At 40.6% G+C, this 21,495-nt stretch overlaps 2 protein-coding genes across 5 annotated transcripts; one reads left to right on the forward strand and one right to left on the reverse strand.

Moving 5' to 3' along the window:
• Positions 1-162: 162 nt before the first annotated feature.
• On the forward strand, positions 163-14,194 carry LOC110985818 (E3 ubiquitin-protein ligase HECTD3-like). 2 transcript variants are annotated; one of them, XM_087143849.1, is made up of 19 exons: positions 163-551; positions 1,386-1,552; positions 2,064-2,292; positions 2,557-2,675; positions 3,103-3,216; positions 3,983-4,065; positions 4,376-4,478; positions 5,383-5,604; positions 6,049-6,154; positions 6,601-6,718; positions 7,157-7,260; positions 7,975-8,097; positions 8,241-8,330; positions 8,707-8,913; positions 10,186-10,390; positions 11,198-11,276; positions 11,629-11,697; positions 12,040-12,168; positions 13,024-14,194. In XM_087143849.1, exons 1-18 carry the CDS (start codon positions 177-179, stop codon positions 12,122-12,124), a joined length of 2,598 nt encoding a protein of 865 aa, XP_086999975.1. In that variant the 5' UTR covers positions 163-176; the 3' UTR covers positions 12,125-12,168; positions 13,024-14,194. The 2 variants fall into 2 exon arrangements, with proteins under 2 accessions (XP_086999975.1, XP_022102885.1); XM_022247193.2 differs by having other exon boundaries at positions 12,040-14,194.
• Positions 12,564-21,486, reverse strand: LOC110985816 (GPI ethanolamine phosphate transferase 2, catalytic subunit-like). Of its 3 annotated transcripts, none has more exons than XM_022247189.2 (14): positions 21,341-21,486; positions 20,773-20,994; positions 20,410-20,600; positions 19,852-20,061; positions 19,519-19,707; positions 18,976-19,117; positions 18,548-18,766; positions 17,845-18,059; positions 17,354-17,641; positions 16,877-17,181; positions 16,430-16,606; positions 15,747-16,125; positions 15,128-15,294; positions 12,564-14,898 (listed from the first exon to the last, which is right to left on the reverse strand). In XM_022247189.2, exons 2-14 carry the CDS (start codon positions 20,969-20,971, stop codon positions 14,667-14,669), a joined length of 2,913 nt encoding a protein of 970 aa, XP_022102881.2. In that variant the 5' UTR covers positions 20,972-20,994; positions 21,341-21,486; the 3' UTR covers positions 12,564-14,666. The 3 variants fall into 3 exon arrangements, with proteins under 3 accessions (XP_022102881.2, XP_022102883.2, XP_022102884.2); XM_022247191.2 differs by having other exon boundaries at positions 20,773-20,987; positions 21,341-21,464; XM_022247192.2 differs by lacking the exon at positions 21,341-21,486 and adding an exon at positions 21,194-21,310.
• Positions 21,487-21,495: the final 9 nt, after the last annotated feature.

Genomic DNA, 21,495 nt, shown 5'->3' on the forward strand with positions numbered 1-21,495 from the left:
TTAAAAAAATCATAATGGAACCTTTCAAATTCAGTTCTAAAAAAGCTTGCATTTTGCCAGGACTAAAGTTTAGGGTGAAATCGCTGGGGACGAGCTTAACAGTGAAGCACATCGAGCCCATACGTACTCCGGTAACGTACATTGTACGATTCCTGTGTGGGGGCGTTCATCACAAAATGGGCAACGACGGAACTGTGAGGCCTCTTGAAACAAAGGCAATTTTAGCTCGGATACGATGCCTCCAAGAATGCATCGAAAGTATCAGGAACTCCACGCCACTTCCAAAGTCCCTGTGCTACGTTCCAGGCGAAGTTCAGTTCAAGATCCACCCAAGTTTTGTCGCCAGAGCGGCGCGAGCAAGTAGCGGGGCCCGTGGCGGGCGATCACCGCCCAAGTCACCGCGGGTGAAGTTGACTGTGTACGCCAAGCCTAGCAAAGACTGTCCAGCCGACCAACAACGACATGTCTACTGCAGTAAATCAGCCAAAATTGTTGGAAGTGGGGAAGAAATGTGCAACAATTTTGGCAGCTGGATAAGACTGAGTTTACAAGTAGGTTTTTGTTGAAATGCACACTCCTCAGCCACCGTCCACACGACATGCTCAATCTAGGCGTAGGCCTAGGCCTTATACTATGGAGGTAGAAACAGCCATGATCTCAGTCACGTCAGTCAACATGGTCAAACCATGGAGGCACATGTAGGAAATGGTCAAACCAAATTAAAAAAATAATAACGGCAGGCTATGGAGTTGTGAGAGAGGAGCGGATGTCGGACCCCACAGTTCTGGGGGTAGGCCCTATGCATCCATCATGTAGGCCTATATGGCATTCGGGGTACTGGCTGAAGACTGAGAGATTATAAAGTCAGCAGTTAAGGAAATGTTAAATGAAGGAATCATTAACAAAATGATACATGTACATGTAGGCCTGAAGCATTGGATAATGTTGGATAATGGGCATGATGGGTCAATCTGTGTGATCACTTGATCTTTGTTTGATCTGTCAGTCCTGTTGCATGATTTGCTGATAGTGATAAATGTAGTTCTGTCATCAGCCAATCGCAATGTCTTTCTATACCCGGAGTTTGAAAGATGGTTTCAAAACGGATGTAAAGTCAAAGATTTCATACCGAATCAACTGATGGCACCCACCAATAATATGCTACAAGATAGTCCCTAAGGAGCCTAATTAATGCACCCAACTGTTACATGTATTTGCATAATTTGCAGTGAGGATATGTGAAGTCAACCCCCTCCAAGATACATTGTTTCATGCTCACAAGTAGACTTACCTACAAGCACTTTGTTTTTCAGTTTATCATTCTTGTGGTGGTGTAGGCATGTGTGATTAATCCCATTTCTATTTTTGTCTACTTCTTTCTGCAGAGCTGCTCAGATAAATTTAATGTATTTGATGGCAAGGCAGGTTGGCTTTTACGTTATGACAGTAAATCCAGTCAAGATGATCCCCCTCTTCTGATTCCAATCACTGAAGAAGAAGCAAGTGAACAGAGACAAATGGTCTTTGGGAAACAACAGAAGGTCATCACAAAGTATGTCAATTTTAATTTCAATCATTTTCCCACCAAGTTTAATTTCTGTACCCGTCCAAGGATATCCTACATGTTGTTACCTCAGACGCTGCACCCAGATCTCACATCACTTTTAGATCCTGCACGAAGGATATCCTGTATTTTAAGGATATCCTTGATCATACCCTGCACCTTCCATCCTATACCCAGAAAAACCCAGATTTTACCACAGCTTTCACATCTTGTACCCAGAATAACCCAGAGTTTTGTTAACCACAAACCTCAACATCCTGTACCCAGGATATCCCAGATTTCATCACACAGCTTCAGATTTTGCATTTGATACATTTAGAGTTTGTTTTTCAAGATCTACTATCCTAACCCCAAAAAGAATTCAATTAAAGTTTCAGGAATGAATGTTTTGGCGGGAATGAAGGATGAAATGAGAATCATGAGTTTTTCTGCTGAAACTGAGTTCCCTGTGTTTTGTAGCTGGTCTTACAAGACTTGTTTTCTGCCAAACCTTTGCCAGTTGGCTTGATGTTGTAGAGGAGACGCTCATGCTGAAGATTGGAGCAATGCGCAAAATTTCCCCACCAGACGAGGTCGCTGTTGGAGCTCTACAGTCTGTGCCCCCAAACTGGAGTCTGGAGTGTGACGAGGAGCTAGCCAAGTTCTTGTTTGAGCAGACTGTGCATGTTGACGAAATGTTGGGAAATGCAAAGCAGTATGTTGATTCTGTGGAGGTGTCTTCTGCAGCGGTAATGCACACTTTCAATTAATTCTAAATCTTCCAAATTAACCCGAATTTAACACCTTGGGTCAGTTTTATGGAGCTTGTAAGCTCTGTAGTTTGCTAAGCCAACAAGTTTACATGTATTTGGCTAGCATATATAGGTTACCAGCCAGATAAACGTTATGATATATAGGGCTTGTCAATGGTGCCCTGTCATTTTTGTCTTTCCTTCACAATGATTTCTTAGGAAAAGTTATCAAATTGTTTTTTCTTCATTTCTTCTTTCTAGGATGAGGATGAAGATGCAAGATGCTTGACAGATGGAGATGAAGAAACTTACTGGACTAGCGATGGTACAACAGGACAACATTGGATCCGACTCTACATGAAGAGAGGAACAATCATCTCGTATGCTGACTCCTGACTTGTGGATCTTTCCCAGGGCTAACTTTATGGAGCTGTTGGATTGACAGATTTCCTTTGATGAGAAATGGTCTTTGTTGTACAGCAAAAAATGTTTCCTTCAGACTGGCTAATTTCGGCTAGAGACACAGTTGATTTTATGCCAAGTAAAACAAATTAGACTCTGACTGGACATCCTTCTAAAAAATGGAAATTAAAAGAGCCCAAACTACTCAAATAATTACTAATTAATTCTTGTGATAGATTTTGGAAACAGTAGTGGAATTGAAACTTAGCTATATCCAAGTATCCCAAAGTTTACTTTGAAACTGTTCTAAAATGTTAGAAAAGTCAGTGGTTTATCACCAGCATGAATGTGATGATCTTTGACAATGTGCCTTTTGACCCTTGGCCTTTGTTTTGACCTCAACAGGAAGTTTTATATCACTGTGGATAAAGAAGATGATAACTACATGCCTGGCCATATCATTGTAATGGGAGGACCTCTAGAAAATCTCAAGAAATTGAATGATGTCAACATTGACTTGTAAGTCACTTGAAAATATCACTCCTGGTTTCAGGTCAGATTTGATCCTGTACTCTGATGTGCGAGTTTCTTTTCCATACTCTCACTTTGTTTAACCACTTCGTGCGGGGGCATTTTTCAACGTTGAGGATGCTGGGCCGGCATGACTATAATTTTTTCCGTTTTCAAAATCCTTCAACAATTCATCATTCCATTTAACAGTCATTTATAGCCATACGGAGTAATCTTCAGGCACTACTCTAAGTTGACAGGTGACCTTCATTGACGCCCGAATATTTCAGCCAGGCCTGCAGCCTTGTAAACAGAGCCCAGATTGTGCGGTGTTATACAACTGACTTTTGTTCATGAACCTGGCTCAGTGCACTGCTGACCTCTTTTCAATAGGGGCCAGTTTAGCATGCAGCGGTGCTGTGTGGCTCATCGCTGCGGTGGTGGAGAGCTTTTGTCCCCGGTGGTAATCCGCTTGCTCTAAATACCCCAAACCCTTGTATACGGTTTCAAAATAACGCTGGATTATCACCACATTTGAGAGTGAAAAGTTCCGGTAATGCCCAGCAGCCTGGTCTTTTGTTCGGAGTACGGTCTTTTGTTAAAGGGCCCTGTTTCCTTTGTCCGAGTTCGGAGACCCTGGCCACACATATAAACCATACGGCTCCGATTTCAGAGTCCGCGGCTGGTAGTGGTTAAGTTAAGATTGTTTGATAAAGGCTGTTAGAAACTGGAATTAAAAATCATAAATGCAAGGTTTGCTCTGTTTTCTTTGTAGTGATTATAGCGGGGACGTTTGCATCTTGGAGCAAATGAGTCAACATTATCCTCTCATTGAAATTCGGATTAAGTCTTGTCAAGGTGAGATTTGTAGTGTTTAACTACTAGAAAATATGGATGAGTCAAGCCGCTTGTACAGCATACGTATTGGAAATATGTTATTGCAGCAAAATGTCTAGCTCAGGGACACAAAGACTGTGTTGCTCTGAATGGAAGTAAACTCACATGAATGACTCTTCCTTGGCAATTGCTCACACACCATTGCCATCATCACTTCTTGAACTGATGCATCACAATAGAGTTTGAAGAAACCAGCAAAGATATGGCTCAGCGTAAATTCCCAACTCCACCAAGTTAATTTTGACTTCTATTCTTGACTTTTATCAAACAGATGAAGGAATTGATTGTAGGATTCATGGCATTAAGATCAAATCCACCATGGAGTGTCACCTAGGATTGAACAAAGATGTCTTCACAGATAATGAGCTTGTCAGGTGGGTATTGGCATCTTAAGATGTGTGGGCTTTTTAAGAAGTCATAAGCTGCTATGAAGTACTCACTGACTGATGTGGCCTGAAACAAGGAAATGTGTATGATCTTAGTTCTTGCTGGTAGTTTGTGAGAAGTCTGGTAGCAGCTCCCCTTCCTTAACCCCTTAACAACAGGAATTTCTTTCCGAAAGCCAACTCCAAGAATTCCAGCCTCGCTTGGCCACGAAGGCCACCTGCCAAACCGCATATTCTCGTTTTGTGGCCCTGCGTGCTCTGCACGCTTTGAATTACACGGTGAAAAGGCTGATTGTTTGGTGGCATGCGGCTCTACTCACGCTTCCACATTCCTGTTGCCTCTTTTCAAAGTGGGTACTATTATGAAGCTGGTGATTATGATGCAAAATCTGTCTTTTTATTTCTGGGCTACGCACAAAGACCAATTACCATATAATACAAGAGCCAGGGTCTGCCTTCTTTCACCGTGTTCGCTCGAGCGTGAGCCAAGAATCGTGGGCCGAGAAAAGCGGGCTGAGGATTTCAGTTTTTACGGCGGCTATAGCCGCTTCCTGTAGCAAAGGGGTTAAATGTAGTGTTTTTTGAGGGGAGGGGAGTTTTGTTGTTAGCTCTTGGCTCTGGAATTCCCTTTTGGCAAGAAAGAACTAAAGGGAAAAGAGAAGGATCACTTTTTCTAACATGTCTAAAGAGCAGAGTGGAGGTTTCTGTAGAAGGGAATCAATTTCTAAGATGAAGAAAAGCATTTTTTATCACAAGATTGCCAGAATACATGGCTGCATGGTTGTAATAGAACTGAACGAGGACTTACATGTAAGAGCTGTAATTCTGTACTACTAAGATATTTGACACTCACAATGCATGCATTTTTGCTGTTATTGGTTTTGTGTGGTAGGTACCCTCGACTTGAAAATGTTGACAAGGACTGTCTGTATCGTCGGGCATTGGCTCTTCAACGTTTCATGACTCTCTTAGATGGAGTAATACATTTCATTGTCCCAGCCTGGGAGCATACAGTGGGTTCGTTTTCATCTTTGGAGGTAGTTCGTCAACTCTTGCCTCTTTCCAAGAAGAGGAACGCTCTCATCATGCATTTCTTGAAGTCATCTGAGAGTAGGTTAGTCTACAGTAGCATTCACTTGAATTTGCTATCATTGTAGTCAACAAAGCCTGGCTTATAGCAATGTATACCATATTGTATATCATTTCAATGCATAGGTTCATCCTCAGCAAAGATATTGAAGAAAAGACAGGTTTCAACGTGAATGTCTCTTCCCCCATATTACAGTGCACCAAACTCAATAATTTCAGAAGATGTTGATACTATTAAAATTAGTTGGCTTAATATGGATATTTTAGTCCAAATGTAACGACCCTGTGCTTTGGCCTACTGATATATTGGCTCCAAATGGTAGCCCATAGAGACAGCCACTACATCAGCTCAGTGTGTGTTAAACTCGGTCGTCCTACCTCCTGATAATAGTCACATAACGATGGCAGCAAACAAAAACACTGATTTCCAGTGATGAAGTTTAAATTTAATTCTTATTATTCAAAACAGTCCTCCTCAGTCAATTCCAAAGCTGTGTATCAATCGTAGGAGTGCATCTGATCATAGAAGTGACCCTTCTAAAGATCCAACCTGCAAGAATGCCATCTTCACACAGGTTAGTCGTCAGTAATCTATCTTTGTTGGGAGGGTCAGTTAATTTCAGAAATCTGGGGGTGGGGGTTGTCATGGACTGTCAGGACTTCAATGCCATAGAGTGGCTGAATCTATGAACCAGATTATAAATGGTTGATATGTTTGTAGTCAGCTTTGCAATTGACCTGGTCGGGGCTGAATCTTTGCTCAGCAGGTCATAGTCCTGGCTTCGCAAAATTCAGACACCAAAATTATATGGTGTGAATATTATGAGTGATTTTTTATCTTGCTTTGCTCATGCGATAGGGAAATATAATAAGGAGTACATGTACAAGGGAGTGCTAAAGCTTATAGGCTAGTTAAGGGAATTGGACACTTTGGTAGAGGATTAATGGGTGAAATTGACAGATCTTTCCTTTGTAACTTGGACTTGGTACCTGATGGTTTATTTGCTACATGTGTAATTAGATATACGAAGGCTTGAAACCTAAGGATCGTGGTGAGAAAGTGCTGGACTACAGATGGTCTGACAACTACAGTCAGTGGTGGGAGTGCAAGTTTCTGTCAGAAGGAATTATTGATCAAGGTAAGATGCTAACATTTCTCGTTGTCTTTCCCTCCTTCAACTCTGCCTTATAGCCTGAACCCCTTCACATCAGGAGACGTGGACAGCCGCGGCTTTGTGTGAGGATTGATACAAACCACACATACATTCTATTCATCATGCAGCTGCGGTTTCAATGTGGGCCTGCTGCTGGACAGGGCTTTGCATACTGGTCATACCGCAGTCCAGCAGTCGCGGTCAAAAGAATCCCAGCGATAAGGGGTTAACCAGGATGGGTTAATACCATTCAAGGTATAACTGAAGGTTGCATAGGAAAGATTTCTAAGCAAAAATATGCAAGAAGAAGCAAGGAAAACAGGAATAGTCTCTTAACTTCGAAAGGCAAAAATCGTCCGTTATTACCAAATCCAATGATTGTCAGTGACCATTGTTTTCTAGTTTTTCCTTGTTTTCTTTCAGGTGGTGGATTTCGGGATAGTTTGGCAGATATCGCCGAGGAGCTCTGCCCAGTCGGTGGTGAACAACCCGTTCCATTGCCATTCTTCATTAGAACTCTCAACCAGGTAACTAAAAATCCTGATCATTGTCATTGTGCTGGTGTTCAGCTCGTCCGTCCAAGTTAAGTTTAAATAGTGTGCAATACACTGACTGTATTTATGCTCATTAATACGGAATAGGCTACACTCAAAAGACATTCATACTATATCACATACTTTTGGACTGTCTCTTGTGCAGTTTAAGGAATCTTTAGACCAGTGATCTAGTCGAGTACTTTTTGAGAACCAAGTTCTCTACCAAATATGTAACTAGTTAGGAGGGCACAAAGCTGAAGTACATCAGCATTTGATGCTACATGCATAAAGGTAAGATTACAAAGCAACATAATGACTTCAGACCATCACTGTTTGATTAAAATTAACTTTTTAGGACAAAAGTACTCGGACAGTACTCGGTCGAGTACTTTCCGAGTACTTTTCTCCTTAAAACTTAAATTTTACACAACTGGGGGTGTGTGAAGTCTAACATTTATTTTGTAATCTTACCTTTGCACATTTACCATCAAATGCCTGTGCACTCTGGCTTTATTCCCTCTTACCCAGTTCAGTATTTTGTGGAGAATGCTGGTACTCGGAAAGTACTCGACTACAACACTGCTTTATACTTGTGCATTGTTCAAGGCTGTTAATGATATACATGTACTTTCATATCATAATTCTTGTTTAAGTGTTCCTATCAAATCTGACAATTTCATTCCAGTTTTGCTTGGTTCTTTTCAGCGTCTTGACAACTCTAACGTTTACCGTGACATGTATGTACCCAACCCTTCATGTAAGCTGTTTGCCAAATATGAGTGGATTGGAATGCTGATGGGGGCGTGTCTACGTAGCAAGGAACATCTTGTGAGTACTGATAGCCTGTCTAGTCCTGTTTAGATTTGACGTTCATATTCATGACACGGCTTCAAATCATGGTCTGCTCATTCTTCTTTTTTGATGCCGCACTTTACCAGAAGTGAGGAGTTATGTCTCTGATTTCATTTCAGGTTTTAGCTTTGCCATCGTTCATTTGGAAGCTTCTTGCTGGTGAGAGGGTGACTTGGAACAAAGATTTCAAAACAGTTGATGAAGCTGCTGTGAGTACATAAAAAATACTCTAACTTGAGATGAGATTCTGAAATCTGTGTTGCCAAAAATATAAGATTCACAACATGCTTGGAAATATAAAATTGAATGCTAGTCTATGGCTTCTTCTTTTAGAAAATGTCCTAAAATGATCTGAAGTAGCCTTAGTCATGCTATTTTTAACATTTAGTTTTAAAATTAAAATTATTATCTATAAAAAGGTAACAGGTTTATCAAGAATTTGGAGTTTGATAGTATGAACAGCTGCTTTGATTTAGCAATAACACTCCTCTGTACTTTTAACCTTGAGAAAGAGAAAACAAAAAAAGAAACAGTTTGAATCTTTAAATGAGAACAGTTGCCTTGTAACCATCTCCACACTTACAGGTCAAGCTTTTGGAGTCCTTCCAGAGGATGGACAAGGAGACCTACGAAATCAACTTTGCCAGTGAGCTGACTTTCACCACTGTACTGAGTGACCAATCAGAGGTAGAGCTGGTTAGCAAGGGGTCAGAGGTCAAGGTGACCTACAAGGACAGGTTGGAGTACTGCCAATTGGTGCAAGCTGCTAGGATGGACGAATGCAAAGAACAGGTCAGACAGGATTTTGTCTTGGACAAGTATTGGAGGTGTGCACCAGTAAGCAGGACATGCTCACGGATTTCAAGCTCTGACATATTCCTTAATTCCTCTTTAATCAAACTAGGGTTATCTAATTCTAACAAAGTCCTCTTACGTAAGCTTAACTTCATGTATACAGAATCTTGTATTCAAGGACACAAAGAGGATGAATGTGCCAAACTGACCCCATGTTTGTTTGAATGACTGTGCTCTTTTCATGACCTGAAAGCTGGTGCTTAATAGTTGACATCCAGCACAATGGAATATTCGGACCTCACATTGTCACATTGGACCACTATCGTCAGCCTCCACCAGGATCTGGGCAGAGTTGCTGACTCGAGTCATGTGACTTGGACTCGAGTCAGACTCCAGTCACTATTATTGTGACCTGACTTGTAAATACCAGCTGTGACTGGTGACTTGACTTGGACTTGCAAAAAATGACTTATGACTTGGACTTGCAAAAAATGACTTGTTACTAACCCAAGTCAGACGCTACTCGACCAGCTCCATATATTTTAATTAAGCTGTTCAGTTTACGCCTATTGCACATACAAAAGGACTTTGGCTTGAGTGGCTTCTACTTCACCCAGCTGCAGCTGTAGATCAGGGCAGCATGCATATGCTGCTACATTTTGCATTGACGTGTGACTAGGATAAACAGCGCCCTCAATATGTCATCATTTCATCTCAACGCTTATTTCCACCCTGCAAAGTACATTTATTAAATTAAACAGTGATCCAATATACGACAGATACATGTATGTGATAAACTGCAAGAATAGTTATTACAACACAAGTGGAAAAGGGGAATTACGGATGCATTGTCAAAATAATTGGAGAAAAGGTGCTAAGCTGTCTGAAACTCATAACTTCGTAAGTTGACACCTGGTTCTTTTTTGCTTATTACAGCTAGACAAAAAAAATGTACAGCTTGACATGTACTTGGACAAAGAGACTTGTGACTTGACATGTGTTTAGACCAAATGACTTGTGACTGGACCTAATGACTTGTGACTTGACTTGTCCTGTGACCAAATGACTTGTGACTTGACTTGTGACTGGACCTTGTGACTTGACTTGGACTTGCGCATAATGACTTGTGACTTGACTTGGACTTGCAAAACATGACTTGCTGCCACCTCTGGATCTGGGATTCTTGAATTTCCATGAAAGAAAAGAAATTTTAAATGGTTCAGTAGGTCACCAGGTCATAATGTTTTGACCGTTCTGATTATGTCACAGGTTGAGGCCATGCGTCAAGGTTTGCTGCGTGTAGTTCCACAGGCTGTCCTAGACCTCTTGACCTGGCAGGAATTGGAGAAAAAGATCTGTGGTGACCCTGAGATCAGTGTAGCAGCTCTACGAAAGACGACGTTCTTTGAGGATCTTGGACAGTCTGACTCCAGGGTCAAGTATTTATGGGACGCACTGACTAACTTCACCAATGGTAAGTTTGATTTGCCAGTCTCCAATTAGATAAGCACTGTGTACTCAGAGTTTGTGATGAAAAATTCTCAAGCTTGGTTTGGAGACACTCAAGCCCATAACCACCTGCTAATTTAGTTGTTTGGAGACACTCAAGCCCATAACCACCTGCTAATTTAGTTGTTTGGAGACACTCAAGCCCATAACCACCTGCTCAATTAGTTGTTTGGAGACACTCAAGCCCATAACCACCTGCTCAATTAGTGGTTTGGAGAGACTTGAGCCAGGAGTCACCTGCTCAGTTATTCATGTTCTAACCACTTAATGACCCAGTTTGTCAGGGCCAACTGGCTGATTCAAATCCATTCGATTGGCATGATCAATGATAGTTGTTGTCAGGTTTTATGTGATAGACTCTTGCTTTTATGACAAGTTACCTGGGCTAAGATCTCGCCAAGGTTGGTGTGTTGTATACTCTGCCTCAAAAGGAATTGTGAGATGCCAATATGGGCAGTTCACAATACAGTGTGTCACCAAAGGTTCCTTGCAAAGGCCATTTTTTGCAGTGCACTGTGGAAAATGGTCAACAAATTTTATTCTTCGGCTGTAGGCAGGGAACTTGAATTATATTTATTCCCAACAGTTTGAACATTTGCTGAGATAACTGATAAAAACAGAATATTTTCAGGATTAGATGTATACATAGCCATTTGTGCCTTGCATGGAAATTGAAATTTGTATCTTGACAGTTGAATATTGATAAGATTTATTTAGAAGTAGCATCAAATTAAATTGGCCTATTTTTTGTTTGGCTTTATCTCCTGTGTAGAAGACAGAAGTCGATTCTTGCGGTTTGTGACAGGAAGACGTCGCCTTCCTACACCACTCTACATTTGTCCCGGCAGAGGGTAAGTAGCAGATAAAATACAGAGTACTTCTGGGTTTAGAACAATTTCAAACTGATCTTCCTTAGAAAACGTCTCCCTTCATCATGGTGGCTCTGTCTGTTAAGAACTCCTGCATACACCACCCCCCTCCAGTGATAAAGAATGGCAAATATCGACCTAGGATCTACCTGTAGTACATTGATATTCCTGACAATTCCTGGTAGCACAAATAACAATTATTCAACAATACACTTGAACCAGCAAAATAAATGAGGGTCAATTAATTTGTCAGGTTTTGCAGTTTGTCCTGTAGCCACCCACAGAATGGTCACATTTTAATCCACAATCCTTTTTGTGGTTGCTTTTATTTCAGTGAGAACACAGATTCCTTGCCAGAATCGTCCACCTGTTCCAACACGCTCTTCCTGCCCAATTACTCAAGGTATGTTGGTTGGTTTCTAACCTGTTTATATCCCAGAGAGTTAATACAATGACAGATCTGTTTATATAAGGTACATATGAAAAGAAAACCAATTAATTGTCACATTTTAAAATAAAAACTGTAACATTTGTATAACAGGTGCATCCGTTTGTATCCTTTGTGAAGCTGTGAACTATCAATGTTACATTTCAAACAGTTTGTCCTGTTAATCTTCAGGAGAGACAGAGTATAACTTCCACTAATCCTATCACTGACTGGTTTTGTACAGTGTTCCCAAAGACATATTTGTAGAGCTGAATGCATATGAACTGTAATACTTCAAATAACATTGTTTTTCTGTAGTGCCAAGGTGGCAGAGGAGAAACTGAGATACGCTGCCTACAACTGTGTGGCCATCGACACGGACATGAGCCCCTGGGATGAATAAACCTCCTCATTCTTGACACATTGTTGGCGTTTCTGTGTCTCACAGATGTCCAGGGTTCTGCCCAGGATGGTTTTAGTGCCAGCAGGACTATCTAAGCGGAGCGGTTGGCGCGGAGCGTACCAGAAAATTTTTGGAATCTAAAAGCCCCCAGATGGCCGGAAACAGTACTTTCTGGGTGTTTTCAGCTGTGAATACACAGCCTAGAATTAAGGATCTCATGTCTGAAATTTAATAAAAAAATTGAAAATTTGTAATTTTGGTCAACTAGGATGAGGTGATAATTTTAGATGGGCAATTGAATTAGAAAAAAAAGAGTAGAAATAAATATTGATTTTATTCTGTAAATCCCTTAAATATTGAATTAATTTCTATCTCTATGATGCCCATAATTTTTCATTGCTATTCAAATCATTTTTCATTTTTTGTGTGTTGAAAATAGGGCGAAACATACAAAATCTTGGCGGAATATTTTCCAGTTATTTTCTTTGTACAAAAGTTCGTACAGTATGCATATGGGATAACGACTTTCATAAATGTGTGCAGGGATTTTCTGAACAGTCATTTTAAAGTTTACATGAACATAATGTAGATTGGCCATTTGCTTTTCTGACACATCTGGCCATGTGTCATGTGCATACTGAGCGCGTGTATCTTGCCATATGGAACTCGTTTACAGAAAAGGCAAAATCATGCTGTTACTTTTGAATAAAAGAAATTTTACGGTTTCTTCACGATCTTCATATCTTCATGATCGATCCCTCGACCAAGATGCTATTTTATTTGGGTTCTTATCGGGAATACGTGCCGGTCGGAAAAGATGATTTGGCAGATTGTGGCGGTCGGCAATTCTGCGTGCCGGTCGGGCCCGACCGGCGCCGACCAGCAGCGGCAGATCCCTGGATGTCAGTTTAATATTTGGGTTTGCTCTTTGTATTTCACATTGACAGAACAAGATTGTTTGGTTATAGTTGTTATATTGCAGTGATAAGGTGTAATGGGGGAAATTTCACATATTTGACATTTGAGCACTGTATAACATTAGACATTAAACATAAAAAATACAAGACTAGGCTAAATGATTTCTCTATCTGCTCCCAGCGGGAACAAGGGGGCATGTTTCTACATGGAAAAGACAGTCCTTTAGTGGGAACTCGTTTGTGTTTAGGTTTATGAACGTTTGATACAGAATGCGTTGAGTACGCACAACTGATGATGTTTGAATGTGTAGCCTTTGATTGTGCGCTGGCCACATGCATGAGCTCAGGTGGAAAACTTCCCACCATCCTGTCTCTCCTTTGTCTGTGAGGGCACACTTCAACTCGGGGTGGATATGATCGTCTCAGCCAAGCTGGCAGTAAATAAGGCAAAGATGTTGTATATTCTTCCACTTGGCCAGCGTGGTACAGCATATGGTCCAGTCTGAAGGTGCAGTTTTTCTCAATAACTTGGTGTATAAGTTTCAAGGTAATTACAACTGATTTTAAAAGTCTTCAGAAACTGATTAAGAAGCAGATCTGTTGAAGCGCACAAACACTGCAAATGATATTTGACAGCTACTTGCAGGACAATGTGCATATTTAGTATTACATGAACAGTGGTAAAGACAGATGTTACCACCTGCTATGTTGCAATGCACCTGTTGCAAAACCTGGGCCAAGTGCCCAGAGATGGTATGTGCATTAACATTTGTTAAGGAAATAAAATGCATGCGAAGTCAAATGGTAATCAGGCAAAGTACCATAAGAAGTACATGACTTGAGAATCTATCTCTTCTCCTTCTTGCTTAACTCAAGAATTTACCCCAGCAGTGTTTTTTTCTTAGCAGCTCCATGAGTGTGGGCCTATTAGATTCAAGCAAAGAAAAATGACTCTGAAGGAATTCACACTCGCTCTTAATTGCATGATGATTTTATACGAAGCAATATTTAGAGGCAGAAAACATTTTCATGTTAAAAAATCAAACTAAACGTTGCTGATTAAGGAAAGCAGTTGTGCATGTACGTGTGTATCGCTACTGTATTTCAAAGGAATATTAGAAATAAATTGTACAAAACAGTAACAAAAAGTGAATTTGTAGCTCAACAGTGTCCACTTCAGTACAATAATATTCACAGGTTTATGCAGAAGAAGACTACAGCATAAACCCAACATAGATAATGTGAATTTATGTCATGGATTAATTAGTTCAAATCCTAAACGCCTATGTCATAGTGACAAGGTACATTGCCATCCACAAATTAGTTGAGAAGGTTGTACCTGGCAAGATATGGGATGGAGGAGCACCCCCCTATATGTCTAAATCTTGTCGACACTCCAGACTTTTGTCACCTAACACATCCCCCCAGAACATCCCCTGGTCAAAAAATGACCAACACAAAAGAGGAGAGGGGGTCTCTCCGTCCCATGTCTAGCTTCAAATGAACAAAAGGCTATCAGGAGTAAGAACAGTCACAGAGATTCACCTCTGAAGTAAAGTCCACTCGCGGTGGACAATTCTCAAAGGGTCTCTAATAAAGCTCTTATAATTTATTTCAAAAAAATGTCATCGATGTTTGTCATGCATGGACCATCTCACAATCCCACAATGCACCAGTAGTAACATCATCCCTCCGCTCACAATGCAAGTGTTCATTGTTTGATACAACAGCTTGGGTGAGAAAACGCTCCAAACGAATAGATGATAACGTTGTAAGGTGACTAGGACTGTGTAGATAGCAAGGGGTAGAGCTCGGCTAAGGGCTAGAGTATAAGAGACCTCTATGGCAGATAGGAAGCTGAAGAAAAGAACAATCATGAAAAGTTAAAACGTTAAACTTGCTGAAATAATGGTTTATTCAGTGATTGGTTGCTTCAATGAATTTAAACAAATTATTGGGAATATGATTTCAAATGCCTGTTACACCTGTGATCAATATCCAATTTGCACAATCTCGAAAACACTCTGGTTAACCAAAACATTTGTATGGCCCTACATACAAGTCCTTTTAACATTATTTAACTTACCTATTGTGGTGATGTTCAGTTATGTAGATAAGTAAGCGTACTAACCACAGTATAGGACCAGCGTAGGTCGAGATGGCTGTCAACAGGCCTGCTATAGCGTGTATGTAGGAACTCATACCAATATACCCAGCAGATATGTCCACGGTGGCTATACTATTGGAATTACCCTGATCAAGAGAAACAGTCACATTAACATGGGATGCTACGCATGGGATGTTGGGCATTACTGAAGTGAATACGTCACATGCACAATTGTGGGTAAAAGACATTAGCAGAACCAGCATGTGAACCAATACATGCATGCAGTCCATTTGTGTGCACCCAACTTCCAACTCAAACTAACGTTATGCTACTCTACGGTACTCTATGATTGACTATTTCAAACCAGACTGACAGAATATAGTGCAATCTTTTTCATCTTTATGATTTGAATACTATAGACAACTTTTGTAAAACGTGGATCAACAAAGTTTTAATCAAAGTGGCTTTATTCAATCTTGCATGAATTTATAAAAGTTTAACTGAAATCTGTTTAATTGGTTTGCTTGGTTTTCTATTAAATAGAATGTAATTTTTAAGAAGCACTAGAAATTTAGCAGGTTACCATTGTAACACATACCTGTGCAAAAAACGCAGCTTGTCCCATCCATATATGCACCAGAGTTACTGCCCACAATCTCATCTGTAACCATGGTAACACCATACCCACAATGCAATGCTGCAGCAGGACTGACATGGCAATAATGCAGCTGTTGTGAGGCCTTAACAACAATGCCATCAGCATGATGTGAATGTCACAAAGTTCTTCCAAAATGTGACCGAGGGTTGGTGGCACTTGGTTCTTTGGTTTGGTGGTTAGCAAATCACTTTCAGGTCCATTTCTGCATTCTCCTTTCGACATGCTTCGTAGGCTGTACAGACATCTGGTGTACCTCATGACAAAATGTGTAAGTGAGATGAAAACCAGAGAGTAGACAACCCATGCTTCATGGATTCCTCTGGGAAGAAAATGGACATATGCAGTATTGTGAAAACAAATAGAACAAGACAAGCAACGTTTGCATATTTTCTTACAGTAATTAACTTTGTAACTTAAAAATGTCAGCTAGTACAAACAGTTCATTGGTTTGTTAAATAGCCCACATGATATCACTTTGTTGAGTCACCCCCCCCGCCATTCATAAACAATATGGAATTACTGCATGGTCCTTAATTTTACTATTTGAACATTTCTTAGTGCTTGGTTCTCAAATGAAATTTAGCACATTTTCCCTTAACCCTCCCCTAAGAATTAATGCTTACTTTTGTGATGACGGGAAAGGTATAGGTAAATTAAGAGATCCTGTTGCATAGCGATAGAGATAAGCACCGAACAGTGCAGCTAGTAACTTGTAGTTGGGTCTCATGAAACAGCGAGTGATGTAGATGATAACAAACGACAGAGCAGTCACAAAGGATAGGCTGACTTTATTTTCTGGTCTGCAATGATAAAACACAACAGATACAGTTCTGAATTAATTATGTATTTATCATGCAACTCTGCCTAATCCTACTTGCAGAATAAACTCATGTAGCCCTAGATGTCTCACTGTTAGGACTGAAACTGTGAATATCATTGCTATGTCCATCTGTGGTTGAACTCAATTGTTTTCCATCAACTTTGAAGAAAGGGGAACCCTCCCAAAAGTTGTAATGACAGCTGTATGCCTCTGAAGTATTTTACAACACAACTTGGAATCTACATCCCACCTGACAAACCAGTCTCCTATATCTGGTTGGTCCGCCCACTTTATTCCTGTCTGATTCCACGCCCTTAGCAACCTACTAATGACGAGTGCTGTAGCAGTTGCAATGGCAACCTTAGTGGCCATCTTGTCACTGGAATGACCAATCACAGAAGCTGTTGCATGGATGAAGGTTGCCAGGGTTACAGTGAGAGTCAGGAAGTACCAGGTTTGGTGTTCCTCCTCCACAAAGCTACTTGAAGCAAGGCTCAGGGTGTGGGATATTGTTCCTACCAGGACAAATGTCTCAAACCTAGAAATATGGCTGAACTGGGGGATGAGATGGATACAAGAAAACGAACATCACTTATGACAAATACTAAGAACCAGACAGTGCTGACTAGGTTTTGAGAAGGAAACTTCACGACCAACTGACCAACCGACGTGGCAGTAAGAGTAACGAATGTCAACTACAATTTGATGCTGTGACAAAGTAACTTACGCTCAAGAAAAACTGCTGAAGCCTGCCAACTTGTGTCAATGCTGACAGTAAAATAGCTGCTAGGGATCCACTCAAGAGTACCAACATGACTGACCACACCCTAGCCTCATCCGAAGGTGCACACAGCATCTCACTGGTTGCCCCGCCTGATGCTGTACACAAAGTAACATGGGTAATGCCTGTTGCTAAGCAACAGCCACTCAAAAGTAGGATTGATAGCTTGAGGTCAGAGGTCACATCAGTAGGGCTAGTGAGCGATGAAATGCCATAGCCAAGTAGGCACAGAACCTATTGAGGGCAAGTTACAAAAAATTAAAGTTAATTGACAGTACATGATAGACTTCAGTACCAGCTTGTCAACCCATCAGATCTCTTTAGTTTATCAAGATTGAAAGTTGTCACATAAAACTCATCCAATGGTAGCACTTTAAAATCAGCGATTTCCAGGCTTTGTCGGCTAATGGGTACTAGGTATGAGGTAATTGACTTACCAGCCACATCAACACCAATCCAATTCCCATAGCATGGAGATCATATCTAGCCAGTGATGAAGCTACCTTATCTGTCATCAATCTCATTGACTTCATATACTGCATCATAGCTTTCCTTGATATGACCTGTGAATCAATGCTGGAGCTAGTAGCAGTATTAGACAGCCATGTTGAATGGAAACGCACAGCACGCTGATAGGCCACGTAACCCTCATCTGATGAGGAAAATACGATACTTGTACAACATCCTTTAACACCCTCCATCAAATATCCATGCTGCAACTCTTGTTACATCTTATTCAACCACCTATTGTACGATTCATGGTCGAGACCACTGCATTAATAATCAGGATGTCTTGGGTTCACATCCCACTCCTAACTTGCAAAGTGTTTTCCTTATAATCTTTCTGCAGTCACTAAGCAATATACAGAGGGTGCAACTTTTATTAGTACAAGTGCAAACTTGTTCATTTGCAAAATTGCTGTCGAGTGTCTTGCTCAAGAACACAGGCACTGTACAAGCCTAGCGGGGTTTAAAAGGAAATCAGAAAATGTACTTCACCTGTGAGATTCACACTCAAATAATGGCACTAAATAATCTGGAAAAGTTTCAAACATTTAAATGTCACTTCAAGGACTGACTGGTGTCAAAGAAAGTTACTTCCACCAGACCAAAACAAAGGGAGGTACAATTTCATTTAACCTGTTTCAAATGAATCCACATTCTGCTTCAACACCTGGCTCAGTTGGTGGCTGTTCAGCTGAAGCGCCCTCAGGTGTTGACGAGCAGAGAGGTTATCTTCAAGCATCATAGGGATGGCCACACCCAAGCTATTCTGGGGAACGGGCAATCCCATCAGAAGGGACAGGGTAGGAGCAACATCAATCTGATATACCTCATCTGGATGTGGTCTAACCGCACCTAGACATAGAAAACGTTATTGGGATGCAATTAATCTTATTAAGATTTCTAACAAATTTATTTAGATTTCTAACAAATTTATTTAGATTTCTAACAAATTTATTTAGCATCTCAAGCATTGAGCAGCATCCATTGATTTTATAATGATGTCCATCATAACCTGCATTTAATACAGCAGTGTTTATAAGCGCTTACTTTCCTTGACTGACCTTCGACCTGTTTGAAGGCGGAGCTTATAAACACAATGGGTGTGATGGTTTCGCTGTTGGATGCTCCACCGTGGCTTCCTGCATCACTCATGCCATGGTCACCGCAAAGCATGATCAGAGTAGGGAGCACCAATGATTTATCCTGGAGAAAACAAAAATATTTCAGCTTGTTAACGTAACTTTAAACCATTAGCAACTCAAATACTGAGTACAGAGGCAATACAGACTATGTCTCGCTTGTACTTGGAAAACGTACGTAGTACATATACCGCAGGCTAGTGCACCTTTCATTGAAGTTTTGGCAAAATGGAAAATAGCTGAATTTCAAACACAACTTCAAGTACACATGTGATTTAGACAATCATAATGAAATCATATGGAGCAAGGTAAGCACAGAATATCTTTACTATTCTCACAATCTTCATAGCATGAACAATTCAAACTTTGTTGCCTTGCTCTGTTTTCAAACAATACTTCAATTATTCTTTGGAGCCTTCTAGGAGAGTTCCTTTATATCCTTATTTCAGACATACATGTAGATACCTGCTCAGTGACTGCTTCATGAATGGTCTGAATTATTGCATCCATTTCTTGAAGTTTTGGGTGGACTAATGGGCTGGTTGGTCCTCCTAGATGCCCAATGTGGTCCAGGCCTAGATAATGTAGGATCAGAGCATCCCAGTGGGGATTGGACAAGGCTGGTCTGACATGTCTTGTCACATTGTTGTCAACCTATGACATAAAAACAAAGAGAAAATTTGACTATTGTTGGCTGAATTTAAAGGCTATCCAAAGAATTGGCCAATATCTAGATAACAGCGACTAGATATTGACTCTGAAATGGCTGTGATTTGTGCCGACTAGAGCTCCTCTCACCTCGGTATAGTCAGTGACAAAGAATGATGTAGTTCCGTCAGCATCAGCAAAATGGCCTGGGAAGAGTTTCATCCAGGTATCATCACCATAGAAGAAGAGCTGTCTCCCTTGACGATGCATCTGTGAGATGAGATTATCCTCAGCCAAGGCTACCGAGTCAAAGTTTAAGACGATGTCGATGAAACCTGGAATTGTCCCCGATGTCAGAGCCTACGTGTACCAAAAATAAATCTGGATACTTCAAAAGGCTCTATTTGAGGATTTTCTTACCAGCAACCCAACTGTGATTTCTTCAAACATGCTTTACACATGCTTCGAGTACACTTCTCCCTTTCTTTGTATTTTTCTTGGGCAAGGAGACCATCTAAAATTACAATTAAGGGACTGTACTTTCAAATTCTTCCACTACGGCCTGGTGGATTTAAAGGATCTGGGAGGATTATGAACAACCAAATTCTTACCAATAACCCTGATGGTTTTGTTAATCAGGAATTAAAAACGACTATAGCAAAGGGATGAAATCATAGTTCTGATTTGTTTTATTAAATGACCTTTCACCTTGATTCTAGGCATGGTGACTGTTGGAGGATGTGCTCTAGCTAGGAAGCTTCTTGTAGCACCTCTACTGATTAGCGCCCTTGTGTAAGGCATGTCATCATGATTACGCTCTCCGAAGACAAAGTCTGCTCTCAGTGCATCAATCAGCACAACCACGAGGCGACCAAATACTGGTCTGACAGGTGCAATGCCTGAGTCAAAGATTGAAATTTGAAATGTATCAACTATTCCTGGTAAAAATCTGGTGCATTCTTACTTACCATCACAAGTAAATATGAAGTTACATCAAGGTTTCTTTCGTCAATGTAAAGTGTTAAGTTCATTTGTCTTTCAGCAAGCTTTTGTTTAGGACTGGTACACTACCAATGTCAGGTTCATTGTCACTTGCAAATCCTTCATCAGTTGTTGCACTTCCATAAGGCTCGTTAGGCAAGTAGTGGAATGTTGCGTAGCCCTCAACTGCCTTCTTTACAGGAAAGAATCCCTTCAGAAAGATGTTAACTCCTAAGAATTCACTAACAACGCAGATCAGCAGGAGATGCAGATTTGATAAACGCATCATAACTGGCTGGCTGGGCCTAAGAACTGATACAGAAAAGTGAAATATTGTTCAATCAGTTACATGCCCTGATAAAATGGAAAGTTATTTGAATGCATATTCCAATTTATCTTGAAAGAATTCCAGTAAATTAAAGATGGCATTAACTTGAAATGAACGAAAGTTGAAACATTAATCTGAACACCGTGTTCCTTCCTCCATGCTTCAAATGACAAAATGACTAACGTTATCATCGGTCCGAGCTACCATGGGCATGTATACATGATATACTACATTATAAGCGTAGTCTTGGAACATGTGAACCATGTCGCCATTTTAGAATTAAGTACACAGAGTACATATGATGTTCTCCATGATGACAGTATGACTTACGAAATGTTTGCCACACTACTACACAGTAGGCCTACACTTCTACAGTCGAGTTTTTACAGATGAACTGATGTTTGAAACCAAATCCGTGAAATCAAATTCTCTCCATGGGCGCGGCCATCTTTCCTGGTACTCGATCGTTAAATAGAGCAAAATTA

Source organism: Acanthaster planci, linkage group LG12 (genome assembly GCF_054643075.1).
Source record: "Acanthaster planci isolate LZ-2023a linkage group LG12, COTS_SCS, whole genome shotgun sequence".
NCBI lineage: Eukaryota > Metazoa > Echinodermata > Asteroidea > Valvatida > Acanthasteridae > Acanthaster > Acanthaster planci.